This window comes from Ursus maritimus, unplaced genomic scaffold (assembly GCF_017311325.1).
Source record: "Ursus maritimus isolate PB19 unplaced genomic scaffold, ASM1731132v1 scaffold_19, whole genome shotgun sequence".
In the NCBI taxonomy this organism is placed as follows: domain Eukaryota; kingdom Metazoa; phylum Chordata; class Mammalia; order Carnivora; family Ursidae; genus Ursus; species Ursus maritimus.
In genome coordinates this window covers 22,059,245-22,081,469 of record NW_024424341.1, presented here as the reverse complement: position 1 = coordinate 22,081,469, position 22,225 = coordinate 22,059,245, and the positions used below count along the sequence as shown (strand labels likewise).

At 44.0% G+C, this 22,225-nt stretch overlaps 1 protein-coding gene across 2 annotated transcripts in view; it reads left to right on the top strand.

The window, feature by feature from the left end:
- The window catches only part of DYNC1LI2 (dynein cytoplasmic 1 light intermediate chain 2), a 38,923-nt gene extending 16,996 nt beyond the window's left edge, over positions 1–21,927 (top strand). Inside the window, exons 9-13 of one of the 2 annotated variants that reach the window (XM_040633405.1) lie at positions 140–199; positions 980–1,021; positions 1,422–1,539; positions 3,082–3,198; positions 21,721–21,927. In XM_040633405.1, coding sequence (XP_040489339.1) covers positions 140–199; positions 980–1,021; positions 1,422–1,539; positions 3,082–3,198; positions 21,721–21,776 — 393 coding nt within the window. In that variant the 3' untranslated portion in view covers positions 21,777–21,927. Of the gene's footprint in view, positions 1–139; positions 200–979; positions 1,022–1,421; positions 1,540–3,081; positions 3,199–5,034; positions 8,008–21,720 lie in introns of those variants that run through there. The other variant, XM_040633404.1, reaches the window with a different exon arrangement.
- Positions 21,928–22,225: the final 298 nt, after the last annotated feature.

The window sequence follows — 22,225 nt, the reverse complement described above, 5'->3', positions numbered from 1 at the left end:
ATAATTGTGCAGTTGCAGCAGGGATTCTCCCCAGGCCCGTATTGAGACCCGAACCCAAGATTCTTTCATCGAGAATTTTGAAACTAGTTTGGGTGTTCTTGGCCTGTGACCACAAATGAGTATGTCACTCACTTCACAGCTGGTCCATGACAAAGAGTTGGCAGCGGAGGATGAGCAGGTGTTCCTAATGAAGCAACAGGTAAGAAGAAGAAGAACCAGTGAGGCCAGAGCAGAGGCCTTCTCATGCATGAAATGCCAGTCCCTTGGGGTGAGGTTGAGGGCATCAGAGCAGTTTAAAGGGGTTGTAACCAGGTCTCCTTGTTCCCTCCCATTTCTAGCATTGGTACAGAGTAGGGGTTATACCATCTGCCTCAGGTGATCCCCTGCATGCTTGCAGCTTCTCAGCAATGAGAGGTTTAGTATCATTTTAAGTCACCTTTCTCTCTGGAAATTAGGTTTCCTGGCATAATACCTCCTGTGCTGACAGTTTACCAAGTGCCGTGACCTCACTTCTGTTATTTTACATAGCCCCACACAGCCCTATGCATGAAAGTGGGTGAGCTGACGTATCCGTTTTGTAGGTGGGGAGAGTAACTTCCCCAGGCTGACAGTTGGGAATGCAAACCCACTCTCACCTTTCTGTTTTGCTATGACTTAGACATGTCTCCTACCCAGTCACGGGTCTGCCTCATGGTGCAGGCAGCTCAGCAGGCTGGGGTGTTGATGGTTCTTTTGTCAGCCGGTCCTCCTTTCTGTGCTCTCCTTGCTTCCTTAGCTCCAAAACTGATTACTTGGATTATTTTTTTCACCATATACCAAATTGCTGAATTTAAATTTCTTGCATGCATAATATAAAATCTGTGACTTTGTTGTTGTTAATGGCGCCCTCTAGTGGAACACTGGGAAGTAAGTGTTTCTACAGACCTTCAGTACACTCTGCAGGCCTTGGTTAATAGCCACTGTGTCTGTCTCTTTGCAGTCACTCCTTGCCAAACAGCCAGCCACGCCCACAAGAGCCTCTGTGAGTACCTTAAACTAAACAGGGGGTCAAGGCCCAGTGTTGTAGGTGTCATCAGACTTTACGGCATTATTTCTAAGAGTTTATATTTGTATGAGATTTTGTATTTTCAAGGAAATTTGGTTTCCCTGAAGGCCCAGGGCCAGGAACACAGTAGGGACTCAGGAAATGCAGGAAGGAATATATCTCTGGGAAATAGAGTGAGCAGGCTTTCTTATCTTGATATCTCTTCTCTAAGGAGAAACTAAGGTCTAGAAAGAGACTGAGCTAGAGCAAACTCCCAGTCCTTCACCCTTCTCCCTAGACTGTGAAAAATATCCTGCAGAGAATGTCTTCATTTTTGGAATATGTATTTCCTGTTATTTTTATGCCTGTGTATAACTTGGGCTGGTTTTGGACTTAGGAATCTCCTGCGAGAGGACCCTCTGGCTCTCCAAGAACTCAGGGCCGGGGAGGGCCAGCCAGTGTGCCTAGTGCCTCCCCAGGCACATCAGTAAAGAAGCCGGACCCAAACATCAAAAGTACGTATCCTGTCTCTGTGGAGAGTGTTTAGTCTTAGGCCTGAGCCCTGAAGGGCCTGGGTGGCTGGGTTTGGAAGGTGGAGACTCATGGCAGCTGGGCTGTTCTCTTCCCCCAATAAGGGGCTGCTTTCCCCTTTCCCTTGCTCAAAGGGAGGGGGCTCACGGTTGGGCAGGGACTAAGGCCTGTCCCTTTGTTGGACTCAGTGGCCTTTGCATCTTGCTCTGTGTAAGACCCCAGTTAGGCTGTGCGGCTTCCTTCAGAGAGCAATACAACGTAAGTCACTTTTTTTTTTTTTTTAAGATTTTATTTATTTACTTGAGAGAGAGACAGAGCATGAGCAGGGGAGAGAGACAGAGGGGGAGAGAGAGAGAGAGAGGGAGAGGGAGAAAAGTAGACTCCCCGCTCAGCAGGACCCTGGGATCATGATCTGAGCCAAAGGCAGACACCTAAATGACTGAGCCACCCAGGCGTCCCAAGAAGTCACTTTAAAATCTGTATTTTGAGAGGCGCTTGTCTGGCTCAGTAGGTGGAGCATGCGACTCTTGATCTCAGGGTTGTGAGTTTGAGTCCCATGTTGGGTGTGGAAATTACTTAAAAATAAAAAATCTTAGGGTGTCTGGATGGCTCAGTCGGTTGAGTGTCTGCCTTTGGCTCAGGTCATGATCCCAGGGTCCTGGGATCAGGCTCCCTGCTCAGCGGGGAGCCTGCTTCTCCCTCTCCCTCTGCCTACTGCTCCCCCTGCTTGTGCATGCATGCGTGCGCTCTCTCTCTCAAATAAATAAAATTTTATTTAAATTTATTTTTTAAAAATAAATAATCTTAAATAAATAAGTAATAAATTTTAAAAAATGTGTTCTTTGAGAGGCACCTCGCTGGCTCAGTTGGTAGAGCATGTGACTCTTGATCTTGGGGTCATGAGTTCGAGCCCCACATTGGGTGTGGAGGTTACTTTTAAAAATAAATCAAGTAAAATACAATGAAGTGTGTATTTTGAGTCCTTGGTTTTGTTTCTCATTTTTATATGATTACCATTTATGAATTGTGGGATTTTCTTCCCCCTTCACTTCTCCTGTCAAGCTCAGTTACTTAATAGTTTAAATAGCCCTTATCCCAGTAACTTAGTAATACCCAAAGATGTTGGCTACGGTAAAACTCGCAAAACAAAATGTTATTTAGTCCTTGCATGTGTGATAATTATCTTTTATTCATAATGAGAGCTTTTCACAGCATCTTTGGAGTGTTAAGGGCTTATGAATCTTTGAAAAACACTGTCTTGTGGACAGGGGGATGTTGTGGAGCATGAGTTATATTATGTCCCCAAACAGATGGAAAATGTAAACTGGTTTGCACTTACTTAATCATGCTAACACGTAATTATCCTTGGCAGTGGCCGTATATAAGAAATCAGAGTAAGTGAAGTGCTCATTGTCTGGGAAAGATGACAGCCACAAAAGGATAATTCCGGGCTGAGAACTACGTTTGTGGTGGTGGTGAGTCCTCTGTGCAGTGGTGTGATGCTACTTTTCTAAATGTTTCCTTAGATAATGCAGCAAGCGAAGGTGTGCTGGCCAGCTTCTTCAACAGCCTGCTGAGTAAAAAAACAGGTTCTCCTGGAAGTCCTGGTGCTGGTGGTGTGCAGAGCACAGCCAAGAAGTCAGGTACTGAAGGGCCCTTGGAGACCTCTGATCCTTGTGGTTGAGCAGTACTGGAGGTGGGGGGAAGGACAGGAGCATCTGCCTTCACCTGACGTGCAGATGCTCTGTGTTCTGAACAGCCAAGCAAGTAGCACATCCCTACCTTATACCGAGCAGTACACTTTACAATAGGATTACCTTATTAGCATGCAGGTTTCCTTGGCGCATTTAAGGTGGGATTTATGTAACATTGGATTCTTAGGAACTGACTTTTGGGTGAATTGAGGTATATTTTTAACTGTACATGTGGCCCTGGTGTCGGAACTATTCATGGGAGGTCATGGTCTAGAGTGTAACATAGACATTTTATTTATTATGTTTAATTTTCTGTGAGGCTTTATAAAGATTTTTGTTCACTGTCCCTAGTCTTGTCTTGAGCTGGAGTCTGTGAACCTTCCCTATCTCACTGGAGGGTCATCCTTTCCTCTTCTATGAAGCTCCCCACTTGTCACACACACTCCTGTCTATGGCAGCCCACCCTCCTGTTCTTCCATGTGGGCAGTAGGGCGAGTCTGTCTTGGAGGCCTTTGAAACAAAAGAGCCAAGTTCCTTGGGAATTACGCATTTTGCCAGGAAGCTTGAGGCCGTTTTATTTTTTTAAGAAATCAGTTATTTTGGGGCGCCTGGATGGCACAGCGGTTAAGCGTCTGCCTTTGGCTCAGGGCGTGGTCCCAGCGTTATGGGATCGAGCCCCACATCAGGCTCCTCCGCTATGAGCCTGCTTCTTCCTCTCCCGCTCCCCCTGCTTGTGTTCCCTCTCTCGCTGGCTGTCTCTATCTCTGTCAAATAAATAAATAAAATCTTTAAAAAAAAAAAAAAAAGAAATCAGTTATTTTTTTTAAAGATTTTATTTATTTGAGAGAGAGAATGCGTGCACGCGCACATGAGCATGGGGGAGGGGCAGAGGGAGAGGGAGAAGCAGGCTCCCTGCTGAGTAGGGAGCCTGTTGTGGGGCTCGGTCCCAGGACCCTGAGATCATGACCCGAGCCGAAGGCAGATGCTTAACCAACTGAGCCACCCAGGCACCCCAAGCTTGAGGCCATTTTAAAAAGGGTTTTGCTTTTACTTTTCCATTGACTATAAGGAATGTTAATACAGTATTTTCCCTAATCGGTGTTTTTGGATGGAACGAGGTCCTCAGGAGATCACTCCATCCTTAGGTCAGCCAGGCCATCAGGGGCTCCTGAGTTCTTGGAGACTCCCAATCGGGTCTGGTGGCCCCGGGCTGGTATCCCCTAATAGGAGATAAGGGTCATTTTTAGGCCTCAGTTAGCATTTGATAACAAAAGAATATGAGCACTGACTTTGTGCAGTATTGAAATGTTTGGCCTCAGTCTTAAATTCTTATTGAAACATAGTGTTTCTAGACTACCCATGTGAGTTAGAATGTTGTAATTAAAAACAAAACCTAAACACCTGTCTGAGGCACAGAAAGTAGATTGCGGTATACAAGAAACTCACGTACCACCTCTAAGAAGGCAGTGATGACAGTGCATGGGGTTGGAGTTGGGTGGTGAGAATGTTTTCAGAAAGGCCCTTATATTTGGCACAAAGGCATGCCCACACAGGGGGCAGTTATGTATTCAGGGGTCTGTGTTCCCTGGGTTGGAATTAAGAAGGGTTGAATTGGGGTATCTTCTTATAATCATTGCGATGAAAAAAGACTTGCTTTCATTCTTATTGAGGTTGATATCACCACAAATGATTACAGAAGTCAGTGTAATATTAAATGTTCCTTTCAGAAAAATAATTTTTCCCATCACTGCTGCCTTTTTTTTTTTTTTTTTTTTTTTTTTTAAGGGCAAAAGACTGTGTTGACAAATGTTCAGGAAGAACTGGATAGAATGACTCGAAAGCCAGACTCCATGGTAACAAACTCTTCAACAGAAAATGAAGCCTGATCCTCCTCAAAAAGTGCATATGTAAAATGACCAAATAACTATGTATATTGATCTGCTAAGACAAGGATTTTTCTGATATGGCACATGCTATCAGTTTTTTGGGGCAGGGGAGATGAACTTAAAAAATACTTCATTGACTCGTCCGAGTATGAAATGCACATTTAGGAAGGTTACGTGTCAGACCCCTTTGTTAAGAATAACCCTTGGACTCTCAGGCATGCGGCTCTCGTGGGAAGCAAGTGGGCTTCTTGTGGAAGGTAAGGTAGATGAGAGAAAGAGGGCCTGCTTTCTTTCAGGGTGGAGTACATGAGACCAGGAAATCATTGATCAGAGGGTGATTAGTCTGACCAGTTGCGTGTTAGCAAATTCACTTGTTCTTGGGAAGCAGATAAAGTAGCAAGTCCAGGAAAGAGAAGGACTGAAAGGAGGAATGAGAGAAGTGATGGTGGGGAAGCTGAATGTCGAAGGAGATGAGGAAGGCGGAGATGAGCAGTGTGAGTAAATACTGTGTGGTCAGTAGAAAGTCGAATAATCATTTTTAAGATTTAAAATCAAAAGCATTTCCAAACTAAACACTAAGAAAATGGGAATTAGACTTGTTCTGAATGCATCTTTAACTTATGACAGATATGTAGAATGTGGGGGTGCCTGAGTCAGGTGGAGCTGACACAGGGGTGGGGAAGATGGCAGCTGCCTCAGAAACACGTGTGGCACAGGCCATGTCCTTGTGGGACGTGCTGGGCTCCATGGATGTCCATCAGGGCAGACAGTCACTGTGGGGTGTGTTGAAAGTCAGCAGTTACAATTAGTTTACTTTGACTTGTTTTCTAAATAGCTCCTGCTTTGTTTTTTAAATTAAAAAAAATTTTTTTTATACTACCACAGGCTGGCCTACTAATAGAGAATGGGTAACCAACCTCTCATTTTACCATAATGCAATGTGCTACAGAAAGTTTGAGGGAGGTTTGTAATGTAATTGCACTCTAATGAATTGGCTTGCACCAATCCCTGCCTTACGGTCTGTGGAAACCTTCACAGAGTTCCATTGATGCAAAAGGGTCTTGTCCTAGCTCTCTGGTCTGATCAGTGCTATCAGATGGACAAATAAGTGTGAATGTTTTATATTGAAAATGGAAATGATACATTTCTCTTGTTTGTGTTTTTCATAAAAGGTAGCGTTTTTTTGTTTTTTGTTTTTTCTTATGGAAATAAGAGTTTCAGTATTTCCCTTTAGGGCAAATTCATACACATTGTCATGTCATACCACCATTCTGGAAATGACTTCTGTGGATTTGAAATGGCACTTTTAATTTTATACATGACATAGAACATTTGAATGCAAACACTACCATTGATTTAATGTATAAAACATTTGTTGTCAAACCAAGGGAAAAAAAACCACAGTTCACTTATGTGGAGTTTACTTTTTTTATATGAAGTTTGTTGTACTGTGTCTGAGCATAACTTCCCTAATGTCATTACTTTTACATACCACATTTGACTGACCACTAACCTAGTACTGGGCATAACTTAATATCCTGTGTTATATAACAAGACAAGACTCTAAGACTGTCTTGAATTGCTTTTTTGTAAAGGTCTGAACACTGTTAAGGAGAAAGCTGAGTATTTAGTTGCCTTTCCAACAAACAAAAACATGTTCTTTGTGCCAGTTTTAATTGTTAAAAATACACTTTTTCACCCCTTTTTAAATTTAGTTTTTGTTTTTAAATGTATTGTGGCTTCCAGTTACTAGATTGTCCAGATAATGACAGTAACTGACTGTATAAGGATAGCTGTGGTGTAGTGACCAATAGGTGCCCAACAGCTGTGGCCACACTGATGGTGGGGTCACTTAATCCCTCTCTCTATAGCAGCTGGGGTGGGGGTGGGGACAAAATAATGACCTCAGAAACAAGAATTATTGGAAAGGCACATGCCTACAGGGGATCCAGTGTGATTTCAAATTTTACTGCAGAATTTTACTTTAAAACATTTTTTTGTCATTTAAACTGATGAGCACTTTTGTGTCAATATAAAATGTACTAAAACTGATGACATGCTAAGACACCTGTCTTGTGAGGGAAGGTTTCTTGGAGATCACTTTTAGTTTCTCATGACAAGTGGATGCTCCTAGTAGCAGAAGACACTGGTGCGTGTAATGTCATGTGCTCAGTGGTTGCCAAAGTCTACCAACTTTGGGGAGCTGTAGGGTTCTTTTTGGGGGCGGGTGGGAGGAGGGGAGATATTTTTTGTTATTTTGAGGTTTTCAAGCAGTGGAACCAAAGGCCGAACAGTAAACAGCCTTTACTTTTTAAAGTAAAATTGATTTTATTTGCAGAATACACTTGTATGGTAGACTGTTAAAGACAATTTTATGACTATTTATATATATTATAGTGGTTACATCTGCTGTCTGTCTATAAAATGGAAAAATCAAAGAAATATGCCCAACCTTGAAGATGTGGCCACGATAAGGGCCATGAATTGGTCTTTCCTAAAAATGCAACGGGTATGCTGCTAGAATTATTTAATTTTGTTTGCACTTTTTTTTTTTATTGGCATTTAAAAATCACTATTTAAACTGAAGACGTTGTCGTGTTTTATTAGTTTAACAAAGTTGAAAGTGACTGCTCTGTACATCATGACCTTAACGATGTTGATGCTGTAAGTGAAAGTTCACTGTCGTCTCTATACTAAGTTTATTGGTATTTTTAACTTAAAATTAGGACTGCAGATTATTCCCCCACCAGCCTTAGTCCAGGGGTGTGGCTCTAACCGGATGCAGTTATGCAGTCATGTGGAACCTTGCTTTCTAGTGCTGGAAAAGAAGATGTCTCTAATTACTGGCTTCAATAAACACGAATCCAGACTGCTTACAATTTTTGGTGACTTTCTTTATGATAAATCATCTCACTGGAGATAAAAATTGAATTGTCTGTTAGTCATATGGCCTGTCTACCGTGTAGCAAAAAATTGTATACCTCTCTCACTAAAAGTTAACAGAAATTCTGTTGAAGAAGAAACATCTTGAAGCCATATTTTGAGGTATGTGGAGTTCTAAGCTGCAGGTACAGTACAGTGGGGTTTTTGAGTTATCCAGCATATTTTCTTGCCTCTTAGATAAATTTTGTATCCACGGAATTGGGCTAACTTTTATTTAATTCAGAAGTCTTCAAGCTTCATAGAAGAATTTCAGAGCAACTATACCATAATGTTTTTTACCTGTTTAAATGGGGAACAGTAAAATATGTTCAAGAAAATCACATTTATTGTATTAGAGATACGTTGTTTCTGTTTATTACATTTAACTAAGCATGTTAAATTTTTGTTCTTTAAAACTGATTTATTATACACATTTTCTCCCAACTTATTTTGAAAAATTGTAAACCTACAGAAAAGTTGAAAGTATATTGAATACCCATGTTGGTTTTTTTTTTAACATAGATTCACTAGTTTTTAACATTTTTGCCACATTTGCTTTCTCTTTCCCTCCATTTCTTTCTCTCTCATGTGCACACACAGACGCATGCATGCACAGGCTTTTCCCTCCCTAAGTCATTTAAAGTAAGTTTTAAACATCAGGGCATTTTACCCCTAAATATATTTGATAAGTCCAGGTCAGTTGTCTTATAGAAAATCGCACATTCTGGATTTGTCTTATTGTTTCCTCATGATTCGATTCAGGTTAAATGCTTTTTGCAAGAATACGTAAGTGAGGTTGTGTATGTGCTAATGCATCACATTGTCTTGTCCCTGTATTGGTGATGTTGGGTTTGATTCTCGGGTTAAGGTGGTGTCCCTCAGATCTATCCAGTAAATTGTGGGTGGTACTATTGAGTATTTTGGTCTTCAGCCACCTTTTACACATCAGTTATAAGCATCCACTCATGATCCTTGCCTAAATCGTTACCTCATTAGGAGTCTTAAATGGTCACTTTCTTATCCCGTCATTCCTCCTGCATTTATTAGCTGGCATTCATTTATAAAGAGGAGTTTGCTTTCTTCCCTCTCCCTTTTTGGGTGATAGTTTTCACTGTGAATTTTTAAATTCAGAGTGTTATAATCTAGTAACTCATTCTTTTTGATGCTCAAATTGCCCCAGATTTGATGAGTGGGACCCCCTTCAGCCAGCTGTGTCCTTTTTATTGAGCTGTAATCCACAACATAAAATTCACCACTTTATTTTTTTCATTTTTATTTTTTTAAGATTTTATTTATTTGACAGATAGCCAGCAAGAGAGGGAACACAAGCAGGGGGAGTGGGAGAGGAAGAAGCAGGCTCCCAGTGGAGGAGCCTGATGCGGGGCTCAATCCCAGAACGCCGGGATCACGCCCTGAGCCGAAGGCAGAGGCTTAATGACTGAGCCACCCAGGCACCCCTAAAATTCACCACTTTAAAATGTTCAAGGGTTTTTAGTGTATTCACTGTGTTGTGCACCACTATCAAATTCCAGAACATTTCCATCACCCTAAAAAGAAACCTCATACTTATTAGTCCAAATTCATCCCCCGCCCCATTATTTAGCGTAATGTTTTATCGATTCATCAATGTCGTAGTGTGTACCAGTACTTCCATCTCCTTGTATGGCGAAATAATGCCCATTGCATGGATAAAACTACATTTGATCCCCTTATCAGTTGATACACATTTAGGTTGTTTTCAGTTGTTGGTTATTATGAATTATGCTGCTAGGAACATTCATATATAAGTTTGTGTGTAAACACAAACTGTAGGCACATACCTAGGAGTATGTGCAGGGTCATAAGGCAATTCTGTTTTAACTGAAACCACAAATTGTTTCCTACGGCAACTAAACCATTTTACGTTCCCACTAGCAACATATAAGGGTTCTGATTTCTCCACATCTTGGCCAACACTTGTTCTCTGGGAGTTTGTTGTTTGTTTTAATTATAGCCATCCTAGTGAGTATAAAGTGGTATCTCAGTGACTAATGATGTTAAGCATCTTTTCATGTACTTTCTGGCCATTTATATATCTTCTTAGAATTCTCTATTCAAATACTTTGCCCATTTTTAAATTAAGATATTTGTCTTACTGTTGCATTGTAAGAGTTCTTTATATATACCAGTCACTAGACTCAGATACAGCTGTGTCCTTTTGCTATGCCCCCATTGGTCTTAGAGCATTTCCTTACTTTCTGGCACAAAAAGATGTTTCAGGCTCACCTTGGATTTCCTTTGCCTCTAACCTGGAATTAGCTATTTTTCCAAAGAGTCCTGGTTCTTTTTAGTGGGAATTGGCATTTAGAACCAAGGTCTAGACTGTAGGCATGCATGATTAACGTTACTGGATGCTGTTGGATCTAGGCCCTTTCAATGGACATACGATGTATACTTTTTTCACTTAACATTGCCTAAAAGTTGATTTATATGAGTTCCGTTCTTCTGTCTTCAAGTCTTTATCCATGTTTAGGGGTGTAATACTCAGTTATGCAGATGTATCATATCTTCTTCAACCAATCTCATAGGTGGACGGGTAGGACATTTCTGGTCTTATTTGTACATAATGCTACGATTAATAAGTATGCATATGTTTGTTTTTATCTGTGGGGATTTATCTTCAGGGTAAATTCCTAACAGTGAGACTGCCTAGTCAAAAGGTAAATGGACATCTGTAATTTTTGTTAGATGTTATCAGAATCCCTTCCATAAAGGTTACATCATTTTTTTAAGGTTGCATCATTCTGAACACCTGTCGGTTGTAGAAATTATTAACCCATTGTTATATTTTGCCTTGAAATTGAGTTTAGGAACTTTGGTGAATAAAGACATACTTGGGGGATTATTTTATTTCATGATGCTAGCAGTAACATTGTAATAGCAAATATATTAGAGATCACTATATTACCAGTGACTCATCTAGATGTTTTGTATAAATCGATTTAATCTTCATAACAACTCTGTGAGACAAGTGCTGCCATCATCGCCATCTTAGTTTCCAGAAGAGGAAACAAAGGCTTGGGCTGAACAGCTAAGGTCAGACTGAGAATTTGAACCCAAGAGGTCTAGCTTTGGATTTTTGAGCTAATTGTGGTGCTATGCTGGTGTGTATTGTACTCCTGTAAAGCAGGTGAGGGAAATTTATCAATGGAAAGTGTTTTCATCTGTGGTGCTAAGCACCTGTATACTGTTCTTTAACCTTTTTCCATTTCTGTCCTGGATGGAGAGTCATTCTTGTTAGGTGGGAAAACTGACAGAGAATGCACCCAAAGAGAAAGTATAGAATGTACCTGTACAGAGGGAGAAGGGGCTGTAATCACAGTTTCTTTGCTAAGAAAGGTGGGTTAGGGGCCTGCCACTCTCCTCTCTTGGAAGGACCTCTGCCTCTTATGGCATGAAGAGTTTTGGGGGTCACCTGTGGTAAGGGCTCTTGCCAGGCCCTAAGATACAGACCTTCACGAGTGTAGATATCCCTGAGTGTGCGTGCAAGTCCAGCTTGCCTGTTCACCTGCCTGGTGGCCCCCCCACACACTACCAGCCCACTCAGGATTCTCTCTCCTGTCACCTTGGATTGGGAGCAGCACATGGAGGGAGGCAGTCGGCATGATGGAACAAGCATGGGCTCTGCTGGGTTCCAATCTGGTGCTTTCTCTGACCTTACAGAAGTCTCACTACTTTTGAATCAGGCAAGTACAGTGTAGACAGAGGTGGAACTGATCAAGAAGCAAAACAAGAGGGGCACCTGGGTGGCTCAGTCGGTTGAGTGTCTGACTCAGTTTTGGCTCAAGTCATGATCTCAGGGTTGTAAGGTCGAGCCCCGCATTGGGCTCCAAGTTCAGGAGGGCCTGCTCTCTAAAATAAATGTTAAAAAAAAAAAAAAAAAAAAAACAGAACAAGAAAGCCCAAATTGGTGAACTTCACCCTTCTTAGGCCTCTTTCCTCTGTAAAGGAGGGATAAAATTTCTTTCCAGTCATTGTGAACAGTAGAGGATGCACACCTGTGCCTGGTGTGTAACGGTTGGCCTTCAGGATTGTTGGTCCGAAGATACCTCTTGGAAACTATAAACATTGTTCCAGCAACTCCATTTGTACGTGTGTAGAATCTACCCTTTCCATTTGTGTCATCTCACATTTTGTAGTTCAATATCTCATCTAAAAGGGAAATAGAGGTTGAAGGGATGGATAACCTGTAGGTACTGGCCTGGTGCATTTCCCGTGGGATGCCACATCTGACCCTGGCTTCTGGAGGCAAGGACAGTGCTTGCTGTTTGGTACTGTAGTTCCTACCTGCAAGGGCTGCAGATAGCCACAGGGATGCAAAGTGCCGTCCTGATGCTCCGCCACCTGAGGCACAGGTGGTGCGTTCTGATTAGGAGACAGAAACAACAGGGCTGTAGCTGTGTGGTTAAAAGCAGGAAGAAGAAGCCAAAATGCGTACCATGGGCAGACAGTGCACCCTGCTGCTAGAAAGAGCCAGACCGTAGCTGAGCTGCAGCCCAGAAGTCTCCCTGGGCTCTGAGTCTGAGGGAATTTGGAACTTGAAGGGAAAGGAGAGGTTTGAGAGGGCGGCGGTGGGGGTACTAGGGTGGGCAACAGATCAGCGGGAACCAGGGCTCTGTGTGGGAGGGTTGAAGTCATGAAGTCCCTTCCATAACTTAGGCAGCATTTTAGACAGGAGTCACCTAACCTAGTGTTTCCAATCCTAAGAAATTGCAGTGTGTTGGGATGCCTGGGTGGCTCAGTCACTTACGCGGCCAACTATTGATTTTGGCTAAGGTCATGATCTAAGGGTTGTGAGGTCAAGCCCCGTGTTGGGGCTGGAGATTCTTTACCTCTCCCTCTGCCCCTTCCCCCACTCGTGCACTCACTCTCTGAATGAATGAATGAATGAATGAATGGGAAAGAAAGAAAAGAAATTCCAATGTGGGTAAAGTTAAAAATTTTTCCAGTACTGTTAACACTTAACTTTGTTTTCCATCTTGTTTTCATCAACCAAATGAATCCTAAGACCGTCGAGATATCTTCATATATGATGTTTTTCTAGAACATTTGATTGAACCTGTTTCTTTCAGAGAACTGTAACACTCGGAAATGATCATCAGGTTCTTCCATGTTCCCCACCCAACCTCCCCTCCAAACCCACTTCACCCAATTATCTTCTTTGAGTAACTATTTAAAGTTCTAGAAAGGCAGGCAAGATGTGAACTTCGGATTATAAGCATCTTAGTTTTTATTTGGGGAAGAATTCAACTATTTAAAACTCCTTTTTTAAGGCAGTATTTTAAAGAGTTGGGGTGCTTGGTACATCTGTTAGCAGTCTGTGGCATGTTACATCTGTCCTTGATATTTAAAATATTTGGCGCCATTTTACTGTGAATCCATTTTTTACCTACTCAGAATCAGCTAACAAATGCTAGCCTGGAATTAAACCTTTGAGTATGTAGGAAACTAAAGGCTGTGGTTGTTTAGACTTCGTATACAAATAAAGTGTACATGTTGAGAAAGTATTCAGAGGTTCCAATTAACGTTAGGTGGTTTGCAACCTGAAATCCCATCTTAGAGGACATGTCCTCTCTTAAAGCAGCACAGGAGGGAACAAACAGCAAGGATTTGCTTCGCACTGCTGTATCAGCAGGGGCATGCCCTGTGCAGTCTCTGCTCCACACTGTGCAGCCTTGCTCTTGATGTCCCCTTCCCACCTACAGAAGCCTAAATCTAGGTTTCGCAAATGTGTTCTGGGCATATCATAGGTTGAGTGGTATTGGAAGACTCAGGGTTAAACTAAACTAAATAGATTTTTATTTTGATTTGTTTCAAGGGTGACTGGGTAGGTATGACTTTTAGAAGGGCTCAAGTGTGGGCTTTCCTGGCTAGCTGTGACTATGGCCATCTTCTAGCCTCCACAGAATGTTCTTTGAGAACATTAATGTGCAGGGTTACTAAGGCTGGGTCAAGATCCCTATTTTTTTTTTTTAATGACTGTTGGAATTTGGACTCCGGTGATATTTCTATGTGGTCTCTCAGTTTCCTCTCTCCTGCCCCACCCACTCTTCCTTCTTACCTTCCCTGCACCCCGGGGGAAATCAGCATTTGTAAATTGGCGGGTTTGCCATTATAGGGACGCCCCTGGGAACAGGTTTTTGCAACTCCCAGGGGTGGCATGGTTGCAGGCACAAAGGGCAGTCCAGCAAACACCTCGCTTCTCTTGGCTCCGAGTCCTCTAGGGAGGCATCACCAAGCACAGCTTCAAAACAGCCACTCTGCCAGATGGTTCTCGCCCACGCTTGGAACCGTAAGTATTTCTGGCATTGAGCTGAACCAGAACTGCTCTGACATAAAAGGGAAAGCATAGCCCACAGCCCCAGCCCTGACACATGGGATGTCAGGTATGCTTGGGTTTTGAGTCCTGGCTCCAGAGCCTAAGAGTTGTGTAATTGTGGACAAGTGAGTCACATAACCTCTCTGAATCTTAGCATCCTCATGAGGAGAATCAATCTCATACCTCATAGGGAGGCTGGGTGCACTGAGGTGAATGCCATGTACAGTGCCAAGTGTGCAGATGGTCCTGAAACAGAACCAGCCCTGAACTATTTGTGTGAGAGAGAGACCTTAGTGCTTGAAATCACCACTTTCAAGATGGGGAAATAAGGCCAGGGAGGGGAGTTACTCGTCTCTGTCACGCAGAAGGGAACTGAGAATCTAGGTGTCATTGCTGCTGCCTGGCTGCCTTCCTCTACCTAATCTGTACACTTTCCCCCAGCCCCCAGGGGCAGTGCTAAACACCAGGCCTTAAATACAAAGAAATAAATTGCTAGTTTAGACAGTGAGCAAGAGAGCTATTTTAGAGCAGACAAGCTTTCAGCACACTATAAATTTCATCACCTGGGCAACTGCCTGATTTCTTGGGCAAGGCATCTCCCTGCCATCTGCATGCGTGGGTTTTCAAATACGTGCTTTAGGTATGTGGCCTCTTGGGGCCTCCCCCTGCCTCTCCTCAGCAACCATTGCCATCTTCCAAGGAAAAGTGGGCATGATGGGGGACGCTTGAGATATTAATGATAAGGTGGTAAACAAGGTAGGCTCTGCCCCTCCAGGACTATAATAGTCTGGGAGGAACAAACAAGGCAAGTAGAGGGAGCTTCTCTGCTCAAAATAAAACTTCAAATCATTGATGCTTTTCCTCTTCCCCACTGATTTGACCCTAAAGTTTTTAGGTGGGCAGAGCACAGTTGGTGGCTGGGGCTGGGGTGAGAAGCTATGGTGACCCAAAGCCAGTTTCTGGAAACTGAGCAGAGTGAAGAGAATGTCCCTGTGGGTGGGCCTGGCATTAAAAAGCCTCCTCACTCTTGGGGAGGTGAAGATGTCATCTTCAGGAGGAGACGGGCATAGGGCACCAGAGCCCAAGTGGGGTAAAGACAGCAAATCCATGGGGGGCTGGCCTAACTCCAGGTATCAGTCCAGAGGGGAGAAGGAGGGCATCTACATGGAGTGTCAGAACCTGAGTTGGACGCCGTGAGTCTCCACGTGGGAGGAGGGGCCCAATGTGGGGTCATGTAGGAGAGCATCTGTGCAGGGACTGGGGTGATGGAGATTGGAAAGTGGTTACATACAGCGCATTGATCATGTAAATTAACGTATGAAAGATAATAGGTTTCTCACCACCAGAGAACGGAGTAACAAATAATGGAAAGAGAGAAAGCGAGAGGGGTGCCTGCGTGGCTCAGTTGGTTTAGCATTTGACTTTGGCTCAGGTCATGATCTCAGGGTCCTGGGATTGAGTCCCCCGTTGAGCTTCCCACTTAGTGGGGAATCTGCTTGCCCCTCTCCCTCTGCCCCTCCCCCTGCTCATGTTCTCTTTCTCTAATAAATAAAATCTTAAAAAAAAAGAGAAAACTAGAATATTGAAGTTAAAGATATTAGTGTGAACTCATGGTTTTCATGTGTGTGTCTATAAACATACGTATATTCTTGAGCTATTTGCACCAAGAGGCCTAGGAGCAACATCAACCCAAGTGAGCACAGCTCATGCCTAGATTTTGGTTTCTAAATACCATTCTTCAATAAATTGGGGCTCCTTGGAGAAATGGCTGATTCGAGGGCTGGGGCAGGGAACGTATAAGTGAGCTTGGGAGATCTGTGTCAGAAAGTAAGAAAGGGCTCAAAGAATAGGGAGACATGTCAAAACAAAAACAAAAAACCCCAAAAAAAAAAAAACCCCACAGGAGCCTGTAGTCAAATAGGAAACAATTTGAGGGGGGAAAAGATTGTAAAAGGATTATAACCCATTAAAAAGATAGGAAATCATGAGTCTATATTTGATATAAATAAATCGGAAGTTTAATCAGAAACAGCATCCCAGGGGTGCCTGGGTAGCGCAGTCATTAAGCGTCTGCCTTCGGCTCAGAGCGTGATCCCGGCGTTTCAGGATCGAGTCCCACATTGGGCTCCTCCGCTGGGAGCCTGCTTCTTACCCTCCCACTCCCCTGCTGTGTTCTCTCTCTCGCTGGCTGTCTGTCACATAAATTAAAAAAAAAAAAAAAAAAGAAACAGCATCCCATTTCACATTCCTATTTATTCAATGGGTTATCCATTAGGATCAATATTTGAGTGCTCAAAGGTGACTCAGGTTTGTTCATTACAAGGGGTAAGAAGAGTAACTTACAGTGGAGCAGGCTGGTAGACAAGCCTCATGTACTGATCAAAGGGAACATCATTAGTTAATAGGACAAACAGCAATCGTGTGCCTCCTAATAGGCCGTACTGAGAAGAATACAACATCTCTTCGAGGGTATTTCTGCCAAAAATACATGACCTGAATCTAATCATCAGAGAAACCCAAATTGCAGGACATTCCTGCAAAATAATTGGCTGTCATCTTCAGAAGTATGAATGTCATGAAAGTCAAAATGAGTCTGTTCTAGTCTGAAGGAGACTATAAAGATAGGACAGCTAAGGCAACACATGATCCTTAATGGGATCACTTTGCTACAAAGACATAGGGACATTTGGCAAAATTTGAAAGGGATCCAAGATTACATGGTAGTAATGTATCAATAATAATTTCCTGCCTTTGATGGTTGTATTCTGGTAAAGGAGGAGAATGTCCCTGTTTGTAGGACATACACATTGCTAAAGTATTTGGGTGTGATGGTATATTAGGCTGGCAACTTAATTTCAAATAGTTGGGGGAAAAAGTTCTTTGTACTGTACTTACAGGCTTTTGTTTTTTTGGAGGTTTTTGTTTTTTCTTTTGTAATTTTGAGATTGTTTCCAAGTAAATAGATTTTTTAAAAAGATTTATTTATTTGAGAGAGAGACAGCTCACATGACCAGGGGGAGGGGCAGAGGGAGAGAGAGAGACTTTCCAGTAGACTCCCTGCTGAGCATGGAGCCTGATGTAGGGCTTGATCCCATGACCCCAAGATCATGACCTGAACCGAAATCAAGAGTCAGATGCCAAACCTACTGAGCCACCCAGGCGACCCCAAGTAAATACAGTTAATTAAAACAAATAACTTGTGGGCGTCTGGGTGGCTCAGTCCGTTAAGCATCTGCCTGCAGCTCAGGTCATGATCCCAGGGTCCTGGGATCAAGTCCTGCATCAGGAATCCCTGCTCAGGGGGGAGTCTGCTTCTCCCTCTGCCTCTGCACCTCCCCCCCTGCTTGTGCACTTGCGCTCTCTTTCTCAAATAAATAAAATCTTAAAAAACAAGCAACTTTCAAGTCTGCGCATGTATACAGGCTAAAAAGCAAAAGCCGTGTAACATTTGTGCCTTTGACAATAGCTCCTAAAACCTCTTCACCCCCATGACTTCTTTAATAAATACGTCCCTCAGCCACTACTTCATTCCCTCCTCTAATCTGGCTTCCAGGACTCTGCCCTTGGCTTGTCCTACTATCATACTTTCCTGCTTACTCTGACCACTTGCCTAAGGCCTGTCCATCCTTTGAGGCTGAGCTCAGGTGCCCACAGATCCAGGTGACCTCCAGGCCCCCCTTCAAAAATCAGGCCCCGAACTCTTAGGGTGTTTCTGGCTGCACCAGGGTTTCCTCAAATGGGTCTGGGGATCCCTAGTCATGCACAGATGTCCTCTTGGGGGCTCTGAGAACTTTTTTCTTTTAAAGGGCTCTATATATTATTTAAGGTAACAGAGTCTGCTATCCATTTGATAGAGACGATAAGACTTTGAATTATTCATCTCTACTTTTTGTTTTCACCCCAATCTGATCATGTCAGTCCCCTGTTTAAAGAGCCCAGTGCAACTCTGATGGCTCTCCTGAGTGCAGAGGCCTTCAGAATGTGTTCCCAACCTTCCCTGACCATCCATCCCTGCCCTTCACACACCCTTTAACCTTCCCTGTCTGAACATACACTCAGACTGCTCACCTCTTTCTTTTTTTTTTTTTTAAGATTTTATTTATTTATTTGACAGAGAGACAGCCAGCGAGAGAGGGAACACAAGCAGGGGGAGTGAGAGAGGAAGAAGCAGGCTCAATCCCAAGACCCTGGGACCACACCCTGAGCCAAAGGCAGACGCTTAACGACTGAGCCACCCAGGCGCCCCTGCTCACCTCTTTCTGAACCCCTCAGGCCTTTGCTTAGGCTAGCTCCTCTTTCCAGAATGTCTTGCCCTGCTTGTTCAGAATAATGAGAACAATAATGAGTGAACATTTGCTGAGTGTCTACTTTGTCTCAGACACAATTCTAAACTCTTTTCAATTTACAGACGAGGAAACTGAGGCCCACAGATGTTAACATCTTGTCTGAGGTGACACAGCCAGTGAATATGGTCCTGTGTTCCACAAATGGTTCCTTGCATGCTTACCCCATGTCTGGCCCTGGGTCAGGCCCAGAGAACACAACAAAGATCATGGTCTAGAAGGTCTGCAGGTGGGTGGGTAAATACTTTGATGCAAGGGGCTGGGGAAGCCAGGGCAGGAGCACCTGACCCAGCCTGGGGACTCAGGAAGGTGTTTCTGGATGAGTTGACATCTAGCCTGAGCCCTACAGGAGACCTAGGAGTTAGCCCTCTTCATTGGTCTATTTTGAGGATTAAATGAGGTAATATATGAAAACCGAGTAGAATAGTGTCTGGCACATACAATGTACTTTAAAAATGCCTTCTCCTCCTCCTCCTCCTCCTCCTCCTCCTCCTCCTCCTCCTCCTCCTCCTCCTCCTTATTGGCCTCATAAAGGAACGGGCAGGGTGCAGGGTTGGAGCACCAGCAGATGGGATTATGAATTATGTTTTAGCCTCATGGAATTCAGGACACCCAAGGGTAGTGTCTAGTGGATTTAAGTAGCTGGAGCTCAGGAAAATGGTGTGGAGTCAGGAAAGGTGATGAAGCTAGTACCCCAAGGAATACTGAACTCCAGGGACCAAACCTATAAAGAGGACTGAAAAGAGCAGCCAGAGAAGTAGAAGAAAAGTCAGGAGAGCCTGGGGCCATCTATACCACGCAAGGAGACTGCTTCAAAAAGGCAGAACAGTTGGCAGGATTGCATGCTGCAGAGTGAATTCCTACTTATCCTTCAAGACCTAGGTTAGCTCCTTGAAGCTTTCCCTGCACTCTCCTACCCCAGGGAATTATACTGGTTTGGTAGTCCTATAGATATTTGCAGCAGCAGATTCCTGTCCCCACCTTAGGCCTAAGCATCAGACTCTTGGAGGAGGTCCTTTAAATCTACCCCTTGAATAATTCCCATGCACACCTGTATACCCCTGCGTTCTAGAGAGAAAAAGTCCACAATAGGATTCTCATTGGCTCAACTCATGTACCAAGCCCACCCTACACAATCTAGGGTAGCAGGGGACCATGACTGGTCATTCTTGGGGTCAGGGGCCCACCCTTCCTGGGTGGGCATCACCTGGGAGGTGAGAGGTGGGAGCTGGAGTAGAAAGGGAGCAGTCCAGAACAAGTGCTGTCATTAGAAGCGGGGGGCTGGATGCTAGGCAGATAGAAGCAAGCATGCCCACTCTGGTCCCACAATGACTACCCCCACAGTTCTGTGAGTCTCGAGGCTGCAGCATGTGGTCCAATGGCTGTCACATGGAAGTGGGCCGTTGGCAAAGGTTTATATGTCGCCCCCTGGCTACCACAGCGGCCGTTGGCAAAGGTATATATGTCGCCCCCTGGCTACCACAGCGGCTCCCTGAGTTTCCCAGGCTAGTTTAGTCAGCATCCGGCCTGGCATGGCCACGGGGACGGGAGGTAAGTGAAGGCAGCACCCACATTTCCTTATGGTCACACTTTCCACCTTCCCTAGAAAACCGTTCCCTCTCCTCTGCCACGAGAAGAGACGGTGGAGGGCCGCCAGGGAGACGCAAGGCAGCTGCTGAGCAGGCGAATCTTTGCCTGAATCATCAAGTACCCGTGGGGTTTGGTGGCAGCAGGACCTTCAAACTGGCCTCCCACGGAGGGTGGGATTCCACCAGTGTCTCTGGGACGGAGCACAGATGGATTGGCTCGAGTTGTCCTTGGTCATAGGAACTGAAGGAATGTCAAACTGGAAAATCCCAGCAAGTACTATTTTTAGAGAAGACTTGGAGAGCATTTTTCTGGCTGAAGAGACAAGTTTTTTCAGAAGCAGCAGTTAGCTCCAACCCCCGAACTGCTCCCGCCTGGAATTCACCCAGGCCCAGCCCCTCCCTCCAGGCATGTGGGAACGCCGCTGGAGGGGAACGGTCAGATCCCCCCTCTCCCCGGGTCAGTCCCCCCATGGAGGACAGGGGCATCTGCTTCTTTCAAACACAAAAATGGGTTGTTTATTTTTACATCTTTGAGTCTAATCCTTCGACATAAGGAATTTGTATGGGTACTTTTCCTTGAAAGGCCCTTTACAAGGGAAATCATTTCGAACTAACTTGTTAGTCTTGTGACATTCAACATAAGATTTTCTTGGGCATTTGGTTCATTTTGATATTAATACTGATCATCGTTAATGCTAATCTTCCCACTATACACTTCATGCTTGAAATGTTCTAGTTCCCCACCACTGTCTGTATTTTTGTTTGAAGAAGTCTCTAGGGATCCTGCTAATTACCAAGCTTATTAAAAGTAGATTAGATCTTTTGCTTAATTGAAGTTACAGGAAAAGCTACCCCCACCTTCAGCACTCACAGGGATGCACGAGGGAGAGGCCTCAGGAAGAAATGAAATGAAATGTGAACCTCCTTTTGCCTCAACACCAGGCACTGCCTCCAGATATAGACCACCAGGGACCACACCATTCAGGAAGGTGTTTTGCTCCTAGTCCTTCATGGAATTAAGAATCTAAAGTCCTTGGAGGACCGATGCTCTTGAGGTTAGAACTTTCCATGAGTCACTGGAATCATTGTGTTTGTGGAGTGGGGCTAGAATGAGGAAGCCCCCAGACTTGGAGGTGGTTGCCCTTGGAGGGAACTAAGCTCAGGGCTAAATGAGAGGTTGAGGAATTTGGGCCAGGCCAGGCCCTACCAGGTGAGCCAGGGCATCCTGGGGAATAGCCCATATTTAAGGATGCTATGCTCCAAGAAACTCTTTCAGGACGAGTTCAGGGACTGCGATACGAATCAGTATTAGGATTGCTGGTAGTCTACCCACTGGCAGCAATTAATAAAGTAACATCTGGTTTATCCACCAGGCTCTTCTGAATCTGGTTGCCTTGAGTCAGCCCTGGCTATGTGGACCAGACCCTGAAACCGAGGAACCTGTCGGAAGGCTGCCCACTTCTCTATCATTTATCGTCCTCGTTTTGATCTCAGCCCTGACACACACTTGGAGGCACAGCTACGGCCACAGACTCATGATATATTACAATTTAAAACTGAGGAAGGCACCATAATACCAACTTTTACCTACCATTACTATGTGGGATTCCTAACAACATCCTTTGGAAGTCTGTTTAACTTCTGTTAAAAGCCAGAAGTAAAAACTTTGAGTCCGTCCCTAGAACTAAAAATAAACCTAGGCTAGTGTCCAGGAACAGGGAACAGTTAATAAGTACTGGAGGAAGCCTCTAATCTAGCTTCCGCTCAGTCCTTCTCCCTCAACGAAGTCAGAGTTCTAAAAGTCAGGCCTCCCCAGGCCACTGTCCTGGTTAACACTGTTCTGTTCCAGAGTTCACCCTGTGACACAGACCGGCTGGA